This window comes from Phascolarctos cinereus, unplaced genomic scaffold, assembly GCF_003287225.1.
Source record: "Phascolarctos cinereus isolate Bilbo 61053 unplaced genomic scaffold, phaCin_HiC Scaffold_726;HRSCAF=1367, whole genome shotgun sequence".
NCBI lineage: Eukaryota > Metazoa > Chordata > Mammalia > Diprotodontia > Phascolarctidae > Phascolarctos > Phascolarctos cinereus.
This window is the reverse complement of record NW_027556098.1, coordinates 413,280,684-413,295,056: the sequence shown is the minus strand read 5'-3', so window position 1 is coordinate 413,295,056 and position 14,373 is coordinate 413,280,684. Positions and strand designations below refer to the sequence as shown.

The window sequence follows — 14,373 nt, the reverse complement described above, 5'->3', positions numbered from 1 at the left end:
TTGGGAGCCAGAAGGCCTGGTCCTGCTCCTTGCCTTCCTAGGCACTGCCCAGCTTGGGCAGGTCACTGGGCTGCCTTGGTCCTCAGTTTCCTCATCTGTAAAATGGAGAGGATGGGGCCAAATGATCCCTGGGGCCTTCCCTCTGACCCTAATCTAGTGTGTCCTCCATGACTCAGCCTCAGCTGTGCTTATTCCTGATAAGGCGGCGGTGGGCTGCTTCCTAAGGGGCCGCTGCAGGCGGGCAGCACGGCTGCCATTGGCCACACGGTCCCCGTGAAGGTGTGGAGGCTCAGGGACGACTCAGTGGGGACTTGGACTCGGGCTCTCGGCCCCAGGCCCTGCGTGCTTTCTGCTGCCTTTCCCGTCATCTGAATGTTCACTAGACCTTTGCAAACCAAACAAAAGTTCTTCCAGTTACTGTTGTGAATCCGTCGCCAGAGCCTGCCCGCATGTTTCCTCACTCCCCTTGTGCCCGGCTCTCTGCAGATTGGACCTGGGGTGAGCGGTGTGAGCGGTGCAGGCCGGGCAGCTTTGGCGATGCCACGGGGCCCGGCGGCTGTCAGCCCTGTCAGTGCAATGGGCATGGGGACCCCCAGCAGGGCCACTGCGATGGCCACACCGGGCTGTGCTTCTGCCAGGACCACACCGAGGGAGCGCACTGTGAGCTCTGCATGGCCGGTTACTACGGGGACCCTAGGTGAGTGTGCGGGGGGGGGCGGGCCCCGGATTAGAGTGTCGAAGCCGGGGTGCGGCATGGAGAGGAGGGAGCCGAAAGGGACCTGACACATGGGTGGGCCTCATGGGGTCAGTAAGGACAGTGAGGCAGGAAGAGGTGGGTGAGGATGGGCAGCCCCAGAGATGTTTGAGCTGAAGGCTCTGGGGGTGGGGTGGTCACACAAGGAATCCACGGAGGGTGGGGGGGTTCTCTTGATTTCTCATTGTCCTACCCCACAGGGCTGGGGGCTCTTGTTTCCGGGAGTGTGGGGGCAGAGCCCTCCTCACCAATGTGTCATCTGTGGCGCTGGGCTCCCGCCGAGCGGGCAGTCAAGCTAGGCCTGGGCTGGCCTACTGCGTGTGGGTGGTGTCAGCCTCTGAAAACTTGGAGCCCTGCCGTCCTGGGATTCCCTGCCCCCCACTGACCCTCACCTTCTCCCCAGACAGCAGCACCCCTTGCACGGTGAGCATTTGGAGAGAGCATTGGTGGGTGGGGGGCATCTAAGTGGCACACATCCTCTCAGTGTGGAGAGTCACCCCTCAGACAAGAGCCAGCTGGCGCCTGGTCTGAGGCTGGCTCAGGGGGGCCCTGGCCCGAGTGAGCAGGACTGTGCCCCGGGCCTCCGAGGAGACGGGGACTCTGGACATCGTCCTCATGCGTGTGGGGTTGGAGGCACCCCGGCATGGAGGGACTGTCCTAGCAGGGCTGGGCCTGCTCTTCTACCCTGCACCTGAGCCCCTGGACCCCCAGACAAAGCCCTTCTATTCCCCGAGGCCTGGCCCCTGACTGCTCTCCCCTCTTCCACAGCTGAGCTATGTCCTGGCCTTTGATGGTTTCCCACAATTCCTAGACACGGGTATTGTGCAGTCCGACCGGAGTCTCATTGCAGCTTTTTGTGGCCAGCGGCGGGGCCGGCCACTTACTGTGCAGGCGCTCTCAGGTAGGGGGGATCTGGACTTTCCTGTCTGGAGATGGAGCCAGCCCTGAAGAAAGAGGCTCAGGGTCTGCTGCTGGCCCACCAGACCAAGACGGGGAGCCCCTGGACCAGCTCAGCTGCCCCCTGCACTCCCGGCCACCCCTAGAATGAGGGGAGCCCCTGGGCCGGCTCAGCCGCCCCCTGCGCTCCTGATCCCCAGAACAAGGGGAGCCCCTGGGCCGGCTCAGCCACCCTCTGCACTCCTTCCCCCCCCCAGAACTAGGGGAGCCCCTGAGCTGGCTTAGCCGCTTCTTGTGCTCCTGCTTCCCTAGGGCTGCTCGTCCTGCACTGGGAGGCGAATGGCTCATCCTCGTGGGGTTTCAATGCGTCCGTGGGCTCTGGCCGCTGTGAGATGGGGCCGGGGGGCCCCGGGAGCTGCCCAGCTCCCCAGGAGTGTGTCCCTGAAGAAGCAGGAGGAGGTGGGGCCGGCCGCTGCCACTGCCCCCCAGGCTGGGCTGGCCCTGCCTGCACCCTCACCCTGTGCCCTGGGAACTGCTCTGCCCACATTGGGGGAGGCATCTGCAACCAGGTGTGAGCGGGTGGTGGGCAGGGGTTGATCATGGGGGGATTGGGCCAGCAAGACCAGTGGGGCTCAGGAGGTGGGGAGGGGAGGTGGCCTGTCTTTGACCCCAGGTTTCCTCCCTCATCTTCTCCTCAGAGTTTAGGATTGTGCGTCTGCTTTGAGGGTTTTGGGGGAGCAGACTGTGCCACACATCTGGATGGGGGGCAGCTTGTCTGGGAGACACTCCTGGACAGCCGGCTGTCTGCTGTGAGTCCTGCCCTGGGGCCCAGCCCTGATTCCTCTGGGTGGGGGGAGGTACATCCCTCCTGGGAGGACCCCGGGCCCCAGGCCAGCCCCTGCGCCCCTTTCTCTGTGCCCAGTGGGGCCCGGGGCCTCGTTTGCCTGCTTGGAGAGAGAGAAGAGAGGGGGGAGGAGAGGGGGGAGAGAAAGGGAGGGGAGAGAGAGGAGAGAGAGAGAGAAAGAGAGAGGGAGAGAGGAAGGGAGGGGAGAGAGAGAGAGAGAGAGAGGAGGAGAGGGGAGAGAGAGAGAGGGGGGGAGGGGAGGGGGAGAGAGAGAGAGAGAGAGAGAGAGAGAGAGAGAGGGAGAGAGGAAGGGGGAGAGAGAGAGAGAGAGGAGGAGAGGGGAGGGGAGAGAGAGAGAAAGAGAGAGGAAGAGAGGAAGGGAGGGGAGAGAGAGAGAGACAGGGGGAGAGAGAGAGAGGAGGAGAGGGGAGAGAGAAAAGAGAGGGGGAGGGAGGGGGGAGAGAGAGAGACAGGGAGAGAGAGAGAGGAGGAGAGGGGAGAGAGAAAAGGGAGGGGAGGGAGGGGGAGAGAGAGAGAGAGAGAGAGAGAAGAGAGAGAGAGAGAGAGAGAGAGAGAGAGAGAGAGAGAGAGAGAGAGAGAGAGAAGGGGGAGGCAGCTAGGTGGTGCAGTGGATAGAGCACCGGCCCTGGATTCAGGAGGACCTGAATTCAAATCCGGCCTCAGACACATAACACTTACTAGCTGTGTGACCCCGGGCAAGTCACTTAACCCCATTGCCTAGCCAAAAAAAAAAAAAAAGAAAGAAAGAGAGGGGAGACAAAGATGGGGGTGGGGGAGGAGGGAGACAGGCAGGAGGGTGTGGAGAGGAGAGATAGGCAGATAGGCAGCCCTAGCCCCACTGCCTGGACCCTCGGGGCCGTTTTTCTGGAGCCCTGTGGGGTCAGAGGGAGTTGAAGGGATGCTTTGCCTGCCCCTCACCCCCGATTACAGGTTTAGAGGGGGGATCTTTAGGTTAGACATGTTTCCCCTCCACACACACAACACACACACACACACACACACACACACACACACACACACACACGCACGCACGCACGCATACATGGATGCATGCGCACACTCCCTCACCAGGCCCATGCCTGAGCGCTCTGTCTCCCGTAGGACACGGCGAGCCGCTTCCTGCATCGTCTGGGCCACACCATGGTCGAGGGGCCTGACTCTACCCTGTGGATGTTCGGGGGTCTGGGCCTGCCTCAGGGGCTTTTGGGAAACCTGTACAGGTGAGGGGGGCCTCCATGGGTGCTGGGTGCTCCCTACCCAGTTGAGGGCTGACAGTGGCTCCTCCACAGGTACTCGGTGGGGGAGCGACGCTGGACCCAGATGCTGGCTGGCTCCGAGGATGGGGGGCCTGGGCCTGCACCCCGTTTGTTCCACGCGGCCGCCTACGTGCCCGCTGGCCGTGGCGCCATGTACCTGCTGGGTGGCCTCACGGCGGCAGGTGTCGCCCGGGACTTCTGGGTCCTCAACCTCACCACCTTGCAGTGGCGCCAGGAGAAGGTGACCGGCCGCTGGCCCCTGCCCCCCAGCGTTTGACCTGGTCCCTTCTTCCCCCGTCCTCTGGTCCGGGGCGGGTCCCTGGCCCTGCCCTGTGACCTCCCCTGGTCTTGTTGAGGCTCCTACCTCCCTGACAGCTGACTGCAGCTTCCTGACCTCAGACCCCGCAGGCCCTGCTGCTGCCCGCGGTGGCGGGACACACGCTGACCTCCCGGCGAGGCTCGTCCCTGCTGCTCGTTGGGGGATATTCTCCCGAAAACGGTTTCAACCAACAACTCCTGGAGTATCAGCTGACGATGGGCACGTGGCTGGCCGGGCCCTCGAGTGGGACGCCCCCCACCGGTGAGGATGAGGAGCCTGGGGCTGGTTCCCCTGCGGCCCCCCAGGCTCTCACTGCCTGTCTCTGCGACCCCTCTCCTTCCCCCAGGCCTTTACGGTCACTCGGCGGTCTACCACGAGGCCACTGACTCGCTGTACGTCTTTGGTGGCTTCCGCTTCCACGTCGAGCTGGCTGCCCCGTCCCCGGAGCTCTACTCCTTGCACTGCCCTGACCGCTCCTGGAGCCTGCTGGCCCCTTCCCAGGGGGCAAAGGTCAGGGTCACTGGGCCCCGGGGAGGCGGAGGATGGGTGGAGACACTCCCATTGAAAGTGGAGGGTCAGGACGAGGTAGCTGAGGTGGGGGGTCAGCACATGTGAGGCATCCCCCCCGTCGGAGCCACCCAGGGAGGTAGGAGCCGAGGTCGGCCCCATGTCGCCTCGGGCCAGCCAGGTGAGCTCAGAGGGGTGAGATCTTCCTAGGGGTCCCAGGCATCGAGGAGGGCTTCTGGGAAGGGGAGGCTTGATGGGGGGGACCCAGATGGGAGCTGTAGGTTAGGGAAGAGGCTGTGGGGGTCATGGGGGGACATCAGGGGGGCTTCATCTGGGGAGTGGGAATCATGGGTAGGGGCAGAGGGAGGCTTCAGCCAGGCCTGCTAGAGGGAAGGGTTTGGAGGAAAGAGGGCTTAACAAGGAATGAAAAGGGGTGATCCTGGGGGGCTTCCTGAAACCCTGTGTGATGGGGAGGATCTGGAGGGGCAGGGAAGGGCCTGCACAATGGAGGCTCTTCTGGCTGTGACTCTGCCCCCTCACCCAGCCCAGGCCCCGGCTGTTCCATGCGGCAGCCCTGATTGGGGACACCATGGTGGTCTTGGGGGGCCGCTCGGAGCAGGACGAGTTCAGCAGCGACGTCCTGTTGTACCAGGTCAATTGCAACACCTGGCTGCTGCCCAACCTGACCCGTGAGTGGCAGACCCCTGTGAGGGAGGGCCCAGGGCGCTCATCAACCTTTCATCCTCCCCAGGCTCTGTGGGCATCCTACAACCTTCTAGAAGGCAGTCGTCAGTCACAGATTGGGAGGAGGCCATTGGGGCCAGCCTTCCCATTTTACAGATGAGGAAACTGGGGCCCAGACAGAAGTGCCTTGACTGGCCCCAAGGTGCACAGCATGAGGGGACGGGAGACCAGGCCCAGTGCTTACCACAGCCCCAGTCTGTCTGGTCACTCGGTAGCGCTTTCCCAGGCTGTCCACCTGCTTAGGACTTGGCGGTCAGCACGCTGTCCTCAGACAGCTCTCTCTTTGTGGGGCCACATAATGTTCCCGGTGACCCCCAATCCAGGGATCCCTGACTTGGCCTGAGGCTGCACTGCCCCTTTCTATAAAGTCACTGTGAGCCAGCCATGTCCCAGCTGAGGCCGGCCCTGCCCAGGGCCGACGATGGCTCGTCCTCCAGCCTGGGAGCCCGCCGACTCCCTTCCATTTCTGCCGACCCCTGTCCCTCTTTGCATGCCTGCCAACCCCCGTGTGCATCTGCCCACTCTCTGTCCCTCTGTCCACATGTGCTGATCCTCTGTCCATGTCTGCCGACCCCTGTCCTCTGTCCATGTCTGCCGACCCCCGTCCTCTATCCGTGCCTGCCAACTCCCATCCACGCCTGCTTCAGGGCCTCTCCTGCTCTCTGTCTCTGTTTCTTGCCCTTGCTCTCTAGACGGTGACGTCCCCTCTCTGGGTCTCCGTTTCTTTGGTGCTCCGGGCACACTGGTCCCTCTCCCTCTGGCTCCAGTTTCTCTTTCTGTTTTCGTGGTGTCTCTACTAGCTCCTCTCTCCCTCCTCCTGCCTTCTCAGACCCTGTCTCTGAGCCTCCTCTGCCTCTGCCTCCCCTAGGTCCGGCGTCCGTGGGGCCCCCAATGGAGGAGTCCGTGGCCCACTCTGTGGCGGCCGTGGGGGGCCGTCTCTACATCTCTGGGGGCTTTGGTGGGGTGGCCCTGGGGCGCCTGCTGTCACTGAGCTTGCCTTCGGACCCCTGTCGCCTGGTGCACTCCCCTGAGGCCTGTAACTCCTCGGGTGCCTGCAGCTGGTGCCATGGAGCATGCCTGTCAGGAGACCAGGCCCACAGGTGACGGGGAGATGCCGCGGGCAGGAGGGGGCGGGGCTCCTTGTGTCCCCCCATTCCCCAGAGCAGCCCTGGGAAGGGGCGGGGGCAGCATGGTCCACGTCAGGGAGTAGGGAGGGGACACGCTGGTCGGTGCCTGCCACGCCGATGTCACCACGCGCCGCCTGCCCCTCGTCCCCAGGCTGGGCTGCAGCGGCCCTTCCTGCTCCCCCATGCCCCGCACTTCGGAGGAGTGCCGCCGCCTGCGCACCTGCAGCGAGTGCCTCGCCCGCCACCCCCGCACCCTGAGGCTGGGGGAAGGGGGAAGAGGTGAGGCTTCCCCCCGCCGGCCACGGTCTGGGTCCCCAAGGGTGTGGGGGCTGTGCCCCCGGGGTCCTGGGCCTGAAAGCCCCCCTCCCGCCAGGCCACCCCACCGCGGTGTAAGTGGTGCACCAACTGTCCGGAGGGTGCCTGCATTGGCCGCAACGGCTCGTGCACCTCTGAGAACGACTGCCGTATCAACCAGCGCGAGGTGTTCTGGGCCGGAAACTGCTCCGAGGCCGCGTGTGGGGCGGCCGACTGCGAGCAGTGCACGCAGGAGGGCAAGTGCATGTGGACGCGCCAGTTCAAGCGCACCGGTGAGTGGTGGGAGACCCCGTGGGGCAGCGGGGGCACAGGGGGCTGGGCCGGGGTCCCAGCGCCGGCGGCCTTTCTCTCCCCCAGGGGAGACCCGCCGTATCCTCTCGGTGCAGCCCACCTACGACTGGACCTGCTTCAGCCACTCGCTGCTCAACGTGTCCCCGATGCCCGTGGAGTCGTCCCCTCCCATGCCCTGCCCCACGCCCTGCCACCGCCTCGCCAACTGCTCCTCCTGCCTCGACTCCAAGGGCGCCCGACGGGGGCTGGCAGCACTGCGTCTGGAGCAGCAGCCTCCAACAGGTGGGGGGCAGAGGGCCTGGGGAGGGAAAGGGGGGACAGAGGGCCCTGGGGAGGGGAAGGGGGGGCAGAGGGCCCTGGGGAGGGGAAGGGCAGCACAGGAGGGGCAGAGGGCCCCAGGGAGGGAAGGGGGGACAGAGGGCCCTGGGGAGGGGAAGGGGGGGCAGAGGGCCTGGGAGTGGTGGGCAGCACAGGAGGGAGGGCAGAGGCCCTGGGAGTGGTGGGCAGGGACGGCCCTGAACACTCCAAATCTGATTCCTCTCTGCTGTCCCCCCCCCTTTCTCCGTGTCTCTTGTTGCTCGGTGGTCCCGCCCCACCCATCTCTCTCCTGTCACCCCGTCCTTCCTGTGCCCTGCAGTGTCTGAGCCCATCTTTTCTGCCTTTACGCTGCCTGGCAGGGGGCTGTGGGCGGCTGCTGCGAGGGGCAGAGAGCTGCTCCCCGGGCTGTGGCAATGCCCCCCAATGTGCCCTCTGCCTTCGACGCCCACACTGCGGCTGGTGTGCCAGGGGAGACCCTGGCCAGGACGGGGCAGGACTGTGTATGGAGGGTGGCCTCAGCGGGCCCCGAAATGGTGAGAATGGGGACACTGGGCCAGATGCGGGAGTGGGGCTTGAAGTGGTGGGGAGAGCCGGGGGCAGGGAGGCAGAATCCTGGGGTCTGATCTAGGCCCCAGCCGCACTTACTGTGTGACCTTGAACACTTCTCCGCCCTCGTGGCATCTCCCATTTCTGTTTGTGTCAAGCATGGGGGGCGGCGTTTGGATTTGATGTCTGAGGCCCCCGGCCCTGGCATTTGGGGACCGTGGCAGGGGTAGCGGCCAGGACGGGGTCCGGATCCACAGGGTGGGGCGCTGTGGGAGGAGCCGGCATGATCTCTCCCCTTGCCCCTTCCCTGTCAGGGCTGACGTGCGGGCGTGGCGATCCCAAGGCGTCCTGGGCCTTCCTGTCTTGTCCTCCTGAGAATGAGTGTGTCAATGGACACCATGACTGTAATGAGACCCAGAACTGTCACGACCGGCCTCATGGCTACGAGTGTACCTGCAAGACCGGCTACACCATGGACCAGTGAGACAGGGGGTGGGCAGTGAGGACCGGGGGGCCAGTGAGGATGGGGGGACCAGTGAAGATGGGGAGGGGCAGTGAGGATGGGGGGTGGGCAGTGAGGAAAGGGGGGCAGTGAGGACGGGGGGGGGCAGTGAGGACGAGGGGGGCCAGTGAGGACAGAGAGGCCAATGAGGGCAGGGGGATGGAATCACCATGGACCAATGAGGATGGGGAGGGGCAGTGAGGATGGGGGGGCCAGTGAGGAAAGGGGGGCAGTGAGGATGGGGAGGGGAAGTGAGGACGGGGGGTGGGCAGTGAGGACAAGGGAGGCCAGTGAGGAAAGGGGGGCAGTGAGGATGGGGAGGGGCAATGAGGGCGAGGGGGGCCAGTGAGGACAGGGGGACCAGTGAAGATGGGGAGGGTCAGTGAGGACAGGGGGTGGGCAGTGAGGATGGGGGGGCCAGTGAGGACAGAGAGGCCAATGAGGGCAGGGGGATGGAATCACCATGGACCAATGAGGATGGGGGGGCAGTGAGGAAAGGGGGGCAGTGAGGACGGGGGCACCAGTGAGGATGGGGGGGCAGTGAGGACAATGGGCTAGTGAGGATGCGGGGCACCAGTGAGGACAGAGGGACAGATACACCATGGACCAGGGGGACGGGGTGGGGGCTGGGAGACTGTTGCCAGGCTGGGCTTTCGACCCCTGACCCTCGCTTCCTCCCCTCGGCAGTGTGCGGGGCCAGTGCCGCCCAGTCTGTGCCCAGGGCTGTGTGAACGGCTCCTGTGTGGAGCCCGACCGCTGTCTCTGCCACTTTGGGTTTGTTGGCCATAACTGTTCGACTGAGTGTCGTTGCAACAGGCACAGCAACTGTGATGGCGTAGGGGCCCGGGACCGCTGCCTCGAGTGCCATAACAACACTGCGGTGAGGACCCCTGGGGACCAGGGTCCAGCTTGATCCCTGCTCCTGGCTTCTGGGGAGGTCACCCTTCACCCCTAACCTCATCGCCGACCTCTACCCTGGCCTGGGCTTTGGACCTTCACTGCTGTCCTCCAGACCTGTCCGTGGCCTCTTTCCCTTCCCCCCAATCTCCTTCATCCTGCGCCTCCTCACCAGACCCCTGCCTTCCCTGAGCCTCCAGCCACGGCCTGCATGTGGTCGTCACTCAATCAACAAGCCTGTATTCCGTGCTTGCAGCACTGTGGTAGGGTACAGATATGCTCCAGTGGGAGTGATGACAATAGCAGTTGTTATAACAGTGGTAGCCGCATTTCTGTTAAGACTCATAGTGGCTTATCCATGTTCTTTCATTGGATCTTCACAGCAGCCCTTCAAGGTAGGTGCTTATTATTATCCCTGTTTTACAAATGAGGAAACTGGGGCCCAGGTGAAGGGCCTTGCCCAGAGTCACACAGCTAGGAAGTGTCTTGAGGCAGGATTTGAATTCAGGTCACCCTGACACTAGGCCTACTGGTCTGATCACTGTCCTACCTGCTGCCCCATAGAAAATAAATATGTAAGAGAATGAGTCCAGATAAATAGAGTGGTTCGATACCAGCTGGCTTACGAGGGGAAGCTCCAGCTTGGGGACGGGCGCTGGGGTGTTGATGTCAGGACGAGACGGCCAATGGGTGGGGAGAGATGGGAGGAGGCTCTGGTCACGTAGAGGGGGCAGGGAGAGTGCAGCCTGGTTGGAGGCTGGGGAGCAGGGAGTGTCCTCTGTTCTGGGCACTTTGAGCTACAAAAACCTGTGGAACGCCAGGTCCTGTCCTCCCAGAGCTCACGCTTGGTAATGGGGGACACAGGATACAGACAGGTGTGTGCAGGGTCGCGGTTCTAGACAGACACACAGATGTATTCACAGGGGCTGGGTTGGAGATAATTAACTAAGAGAAGGCACTGGCAGTAGTGGGAGGGAGAGGCTTCCTGGAGAAGGCAGGATGTTAGCCGAAGTGAGGAGCAAGAGCGTTTGAACACAGGGTGCAGCCCAGGGATGCGCCCGGGGCTGAGGTGTGGAGGGTCTTATTAGAAGAACAGGCCCCTGGGTCGGAGAGAATGTGGAGGGCAGACTGGAAAGGTGGAAGGGGGCCAGGTCGTGAAGATCTTTTCTGTTTGATTCGTGGCGAAAGAGAGTGAGTCCAGTTTTGGACGTGTTGAGTTTAAGGTGGCCGTGGGACGTCCAGTTCCAGATGTCTGCTAGGCCCTTGGCGATGAGGAACTGGAGAGCAAGAGAGGCCGAGCCAGAGGATCATCATCACAGACCTAATAACTGAACCCAAGGGGGTTGATGAGATCGCCAGAGGAGAAGGGGAGAGGGCCCAGAGCACTGTGGGACACCCTGGTTAGCAGGCGTGACCTCGATGAAGAACGACCGAGGGGACAGAGAAGGAGCGGCCAGAGAGGGAGAAGGAGAACCAGGAGAGGGAGGGTGGCGTCCTGAAACCCCAGAGAAGAGGGTGATAGATCGGCCTGAGTAGAAGGGGAGAAGGCCCAGAGCACTGTGGGACACCCTGGTTAGCAGGCGTGACCTTGATGAAGAACGAACCGAGGGGACAGAGAAGGAGCGGCCAGAGAGGGAGAAGGAGAACCGGGAGAAGGAGGGCGATAGATCGGCCTGAAGCTGCCAAGAGGCTGAGAAAAGGCCATTGGATTTGGCAGCTGGGAGCTCCTTGGTCACTCTGGAAAGAGCAGCTTCTGTGGACAGGCGAGGTGGAAGCCAGGTTGTACAGGTTAGAAAAGAGCGAGCGGAGCAGGGAGGCTGGTTCTAGATGGTCCTCTCGGAGGCTTGGCCACAAAAGGGAGAAGAGCTTTCGGGGTGAGAGCTGCCAGTGCTGCTGATTCAGGTTTGAGGATGGAGGAGATGTGGGCCTATTTGTAGGCAGGGAGAGCCCCCGGGGTAGTAGGAGAGTGAGTGTGGAAGAGGGAGCTGTTGCTGGAGAAGATGGAATGCGGCAGGATCATTTGGGTGTGCAGAGAGCAAGGAGAAGGGTGAAGGAAGAGGGAGCAGCGGAAGGTGTCTGGGAGGTGTGAGAGGAAGAGGAGGGAGAAGAGGGAGGTTCGAGGAGCTGCTGTGGAGCATGGGAGCGGGAGGTGAAGACAGAGGTGTGAAAGGACTGCAGTGAAGGTCATCTAAACATAAGTCTGTAGTGGGCCCAGTCAGCACAGTTTCCTGGTTTACTCCAGCTTGGTCCAGTAGCCCATGAGTAGGAGCCAGACAGTGATGGACGGTGGGAGTTATCCAAGATTAAGGCTTTGCAAGGCATGATGGAGTGTGGAAACAATGCACTTAATTTTAGAGGACAGTATAGACTGTCCTCTGTCTGGTTCACCCGGGGTCAGGATGAGGAAGGAGGAGAGCATAGCTAGTGCACGGAGGATGGCCTAGGAAGGAACTGAGGCGTGGAGGGATTGGAGATCACAGACAGAGAATGGGGTTGGGGGATAAGGCAGAGGGAAAGGTGAAATGAGAAATGATTATGAGCAGATAAGGGAATTTCAGAATTCATGAATATGGAATAAGATGCTTGGAGTGGATCGTGAGATCAAAACCATCTCTGTGCGGAGTGGGTCATGGGCCATGAGACAGGTGGAGGGGATGAAGAGGGGAGGACAGGGTATACTGTAGGGGATGGAAGTCAACAAGAAGAGGGCGGAGAAAAGGCTGTCAGATTGGTCTGTCATCGACAAATGGTTTTTTATTAAGAAGCATTTATTGTCATCGTCCCCTACCTTGGGAAGAAAACCAGGGGCCCTTAAATCGAATATTCCGAGTCAAGCCAAGCACATTCCCACGCTGGCCAGTTCCAGAAGCCTGTCTCATTCTGCATCTCAAGTGCGTGCACCATGTGCAGTCCCCTGCCATTGCTGAAGATGCCACACTGGCTGTTGAGCCGCTGGGGGCTGCTTCTGAGCAGAGAGCGGTTGTAATTGAGGGATGACGTCAGAAGGTTGGTTGCAGATGGTTGAAGAGTGAGAGGAAAGGGAGGGAACCAATAAACAGCTTTTTGTAGGCATCTGAGAAGTTGAAAAGGCACATAGGACAATAGCCCGAATGTGGGAGTGAAGGGGAGACTTGGGCATGTGGGCAGGCAGCAGGAAAGGAGGCAGGAGATGGGGAGAAGTTGAGGGTCCTAGAGAGAGGAGGGATGAGGGAGGAGTCCGCATGCTGGAGAAGATAGGAGGGGGGCCTGAGCCAGCGTGAAAGCCAGTGGCAAGCCTTTATATCCAGAAATTGGCAAGTGCTGGAAATCCAGGCTTGATGGGTTGTTTTGATTGTCTAGACTTAAGAAGGGATGGAGAAAATGCTGATGATGCAGATTTGTGGGCACATCTGTCTAGTTTTTGGAGACCTGGTTGTTAATCATTTACCAGCGTGCCCCTGGATGAAGGGCACATATGGAAGGGTTGGCCTTGGCCAGGAGAAGGGGGAAAGAAGGAGAGCATGGGACATGAAGAGAAAGGAATAGGCCCCAGAGAATCAAAGGCCAAGGGGAGCGCTAAAGAGGACTCGAGGGGAGGGAGGGATGAAGGGACCTTGCTTCGGGGAGGGCCCAGCTGCTGCCGCAGCTGTGCATTTAGACCCAGATGGCCTGATGGTGAGTTCATAACAACTGCCCCCTCTGCCTCAGGGGAGCCTCGGGCAAGGTCTGAGAGTCCCTGGGAGCCACACACTTACCCAGGGTCCCCCAGGCCACAGGGGCCAGAATTCAGACCCGAGGTGCTGGAAGGTGCCGAGTTAGTGAAAAGCAGGTGCTGAAACAGGAAGGGCTACTTTCCAGATTCCCCACAAGGGTCACTGCTCGGCTGGCCTGTAGGAAACCGGACCTATCTTTGCAGAGCCAGAGGGCAGGAGATGGGCCCGGGTTGCTTGCAGAGGATCTTTTCCTGCTTCCTGAGCAAGGGGGAGGGTAGGAGGGGTGGGGAGGAGGAGGAAATCAGGAAAGCCAGGTTGGTGCAAAGAATGGAATGGAAGTGAATGTTCACTCTGCAGCTCAGCCAGGAGGATTTGGGTGTCCTGGTCCCTGGGCCAACTACGGAGTAAGGAAAGGGTTGGTCTCACTGTGCTCTGTGCTGGACAGATCAGCCCTGGGGCACTGGGTCTGGCGGTGGCATGTCTTAGGAGAGATCCAGACAGACCCGAGTGTGTCCAGGGAGAGAGGCAGCTGGGATGGGGGGGGGAGGGATGACAGATGAAGGACCCCAAGGAGAGAACCCTGGCCCTGCCTCCTGCCAGCCTGCCAGTCTGCTAGGTCTGCTATGCTGCTGGCCCCTCGCTGTGCGTCTGCACTGGGTGGAAGGGCTCACGTCTGATGTGTTGTGTAGAAGAGAGAAGTTAGGTGACATCAGTGAGTGACAGTGTTGGGGGAGGTGGCTGCCCAGGGTCATTCTGTCCTTGGGAAGAGCGAGCTTGGAGTGGGGGTCGCATGGGAGGAGATGGGGGAGACCTGGAGGGTCATGAGGCCCTCTCCTGTTACCATGGAGGAAAAAGACCCAGGCGTGATGTGACTTACCTGAGGCCACCCATGTAAACAGTCTCCAGAGCTGGGATTTGAACCCAGAGCCCGTATGCTTCCCCCCACATTGACTTGCTGTTTACCTTGTGCCTCTTGGCCCCAGAAGGCGGGGCTGAGGTGGAGGGGAGTCCTAGGAGGCAGAATTAACCTGGATGGAAAAGGAAAATGTTCCAATAATCAGAGCTGCTTAGTAATAGAATGAGCTGACTCAGCAGGAAGTGATCTCCCTGTCATTGGAGGTCTTCAGGCAGAGGCTACATGACCACTTTGGCATGTCGTAGAATCAGATGGGGTCAGAGTTGGGGGGGTCCACGGCAGCCACGTGGTCAAACCTAGACCCTGAAGGAAATCTTCTACAATGTCCCCAACAAACAATGTACTCCACTCACTGCCTGAAGACTTGCAGTGAGGGTGAGTCCGGGTAGCGGGTAGGGCATAGGACTGCCCGAGTTCAAATCCAGCC

The 14,373-nt window shown here is 61.3% G+C and overlaps 1 protein-coding gene across 1 annotated transcript in view; it reads left to right on the top strand.

Annotated features, from left to right (window-relative positions):
• The window catches only part of MEGF8 (multiple EGF like domains 8), a 32,571-nt gene that overhangs the window by 12,410 nt on the left and 5,788 nt on the right, over window positions 1-14,373 (top strand). The window contains exons 22-37 of the mRNA XM_078145883.1: window positions 487-697; window positions 955-1,177; window positions 1,523-1,655; window positions 1,964-2,220; window positions 2,350-2,460; window positions 3,618-3,736; window positions 3,806-4,013; window positions 4,172-4,352; window positions 4,438-4,601; window positions 5,143-5,287; window positions 6,211-6,442; window positions 6,621-7,056; window positions 7,142-7,357; window positions 7,713-7,926; window positions 8,254-8,419; window positions 9,129-9,321. Coding sequence (XP_078002009.1) covers window positions 487-697; window positions 955-1,177; window positions 1,523-1,655; window positions 1,964-2,220; window positions 2,350-2,460; window positions 3,618-3,736; window positions 3,806-4,013; window positions 4,172-4,352; window positions 4,438-4,601; window positions 5,143-5,287; window positions 6,211-6,442; window positions 6,621-7,056; window positions 7,142-7,357; window positions 7,713-7,926; window positions 8,254-8,419; window positions 9,129-9,321 — 3,209 coding nt within the window. The remainder of the gene's footprint in view (window positions 1-486; window positions 698-954; window positions 1,178-1,522; window positions 1,656-1,963; window positions 2,221-2,349; window positions 2,461-3,617; window positions 3,737-3,805; window positions 4,014-4,171; window positions 4,353-4,437; window positions 4,602-5,142; window positions 5,288-6,210; window positions 6,443-6,620; window positions 7,057-7,141; window positions 7,358-7,712; window positions 7,927-8,253; window positions 8,420-9,128; window positions 9,322-14,373) is intronic.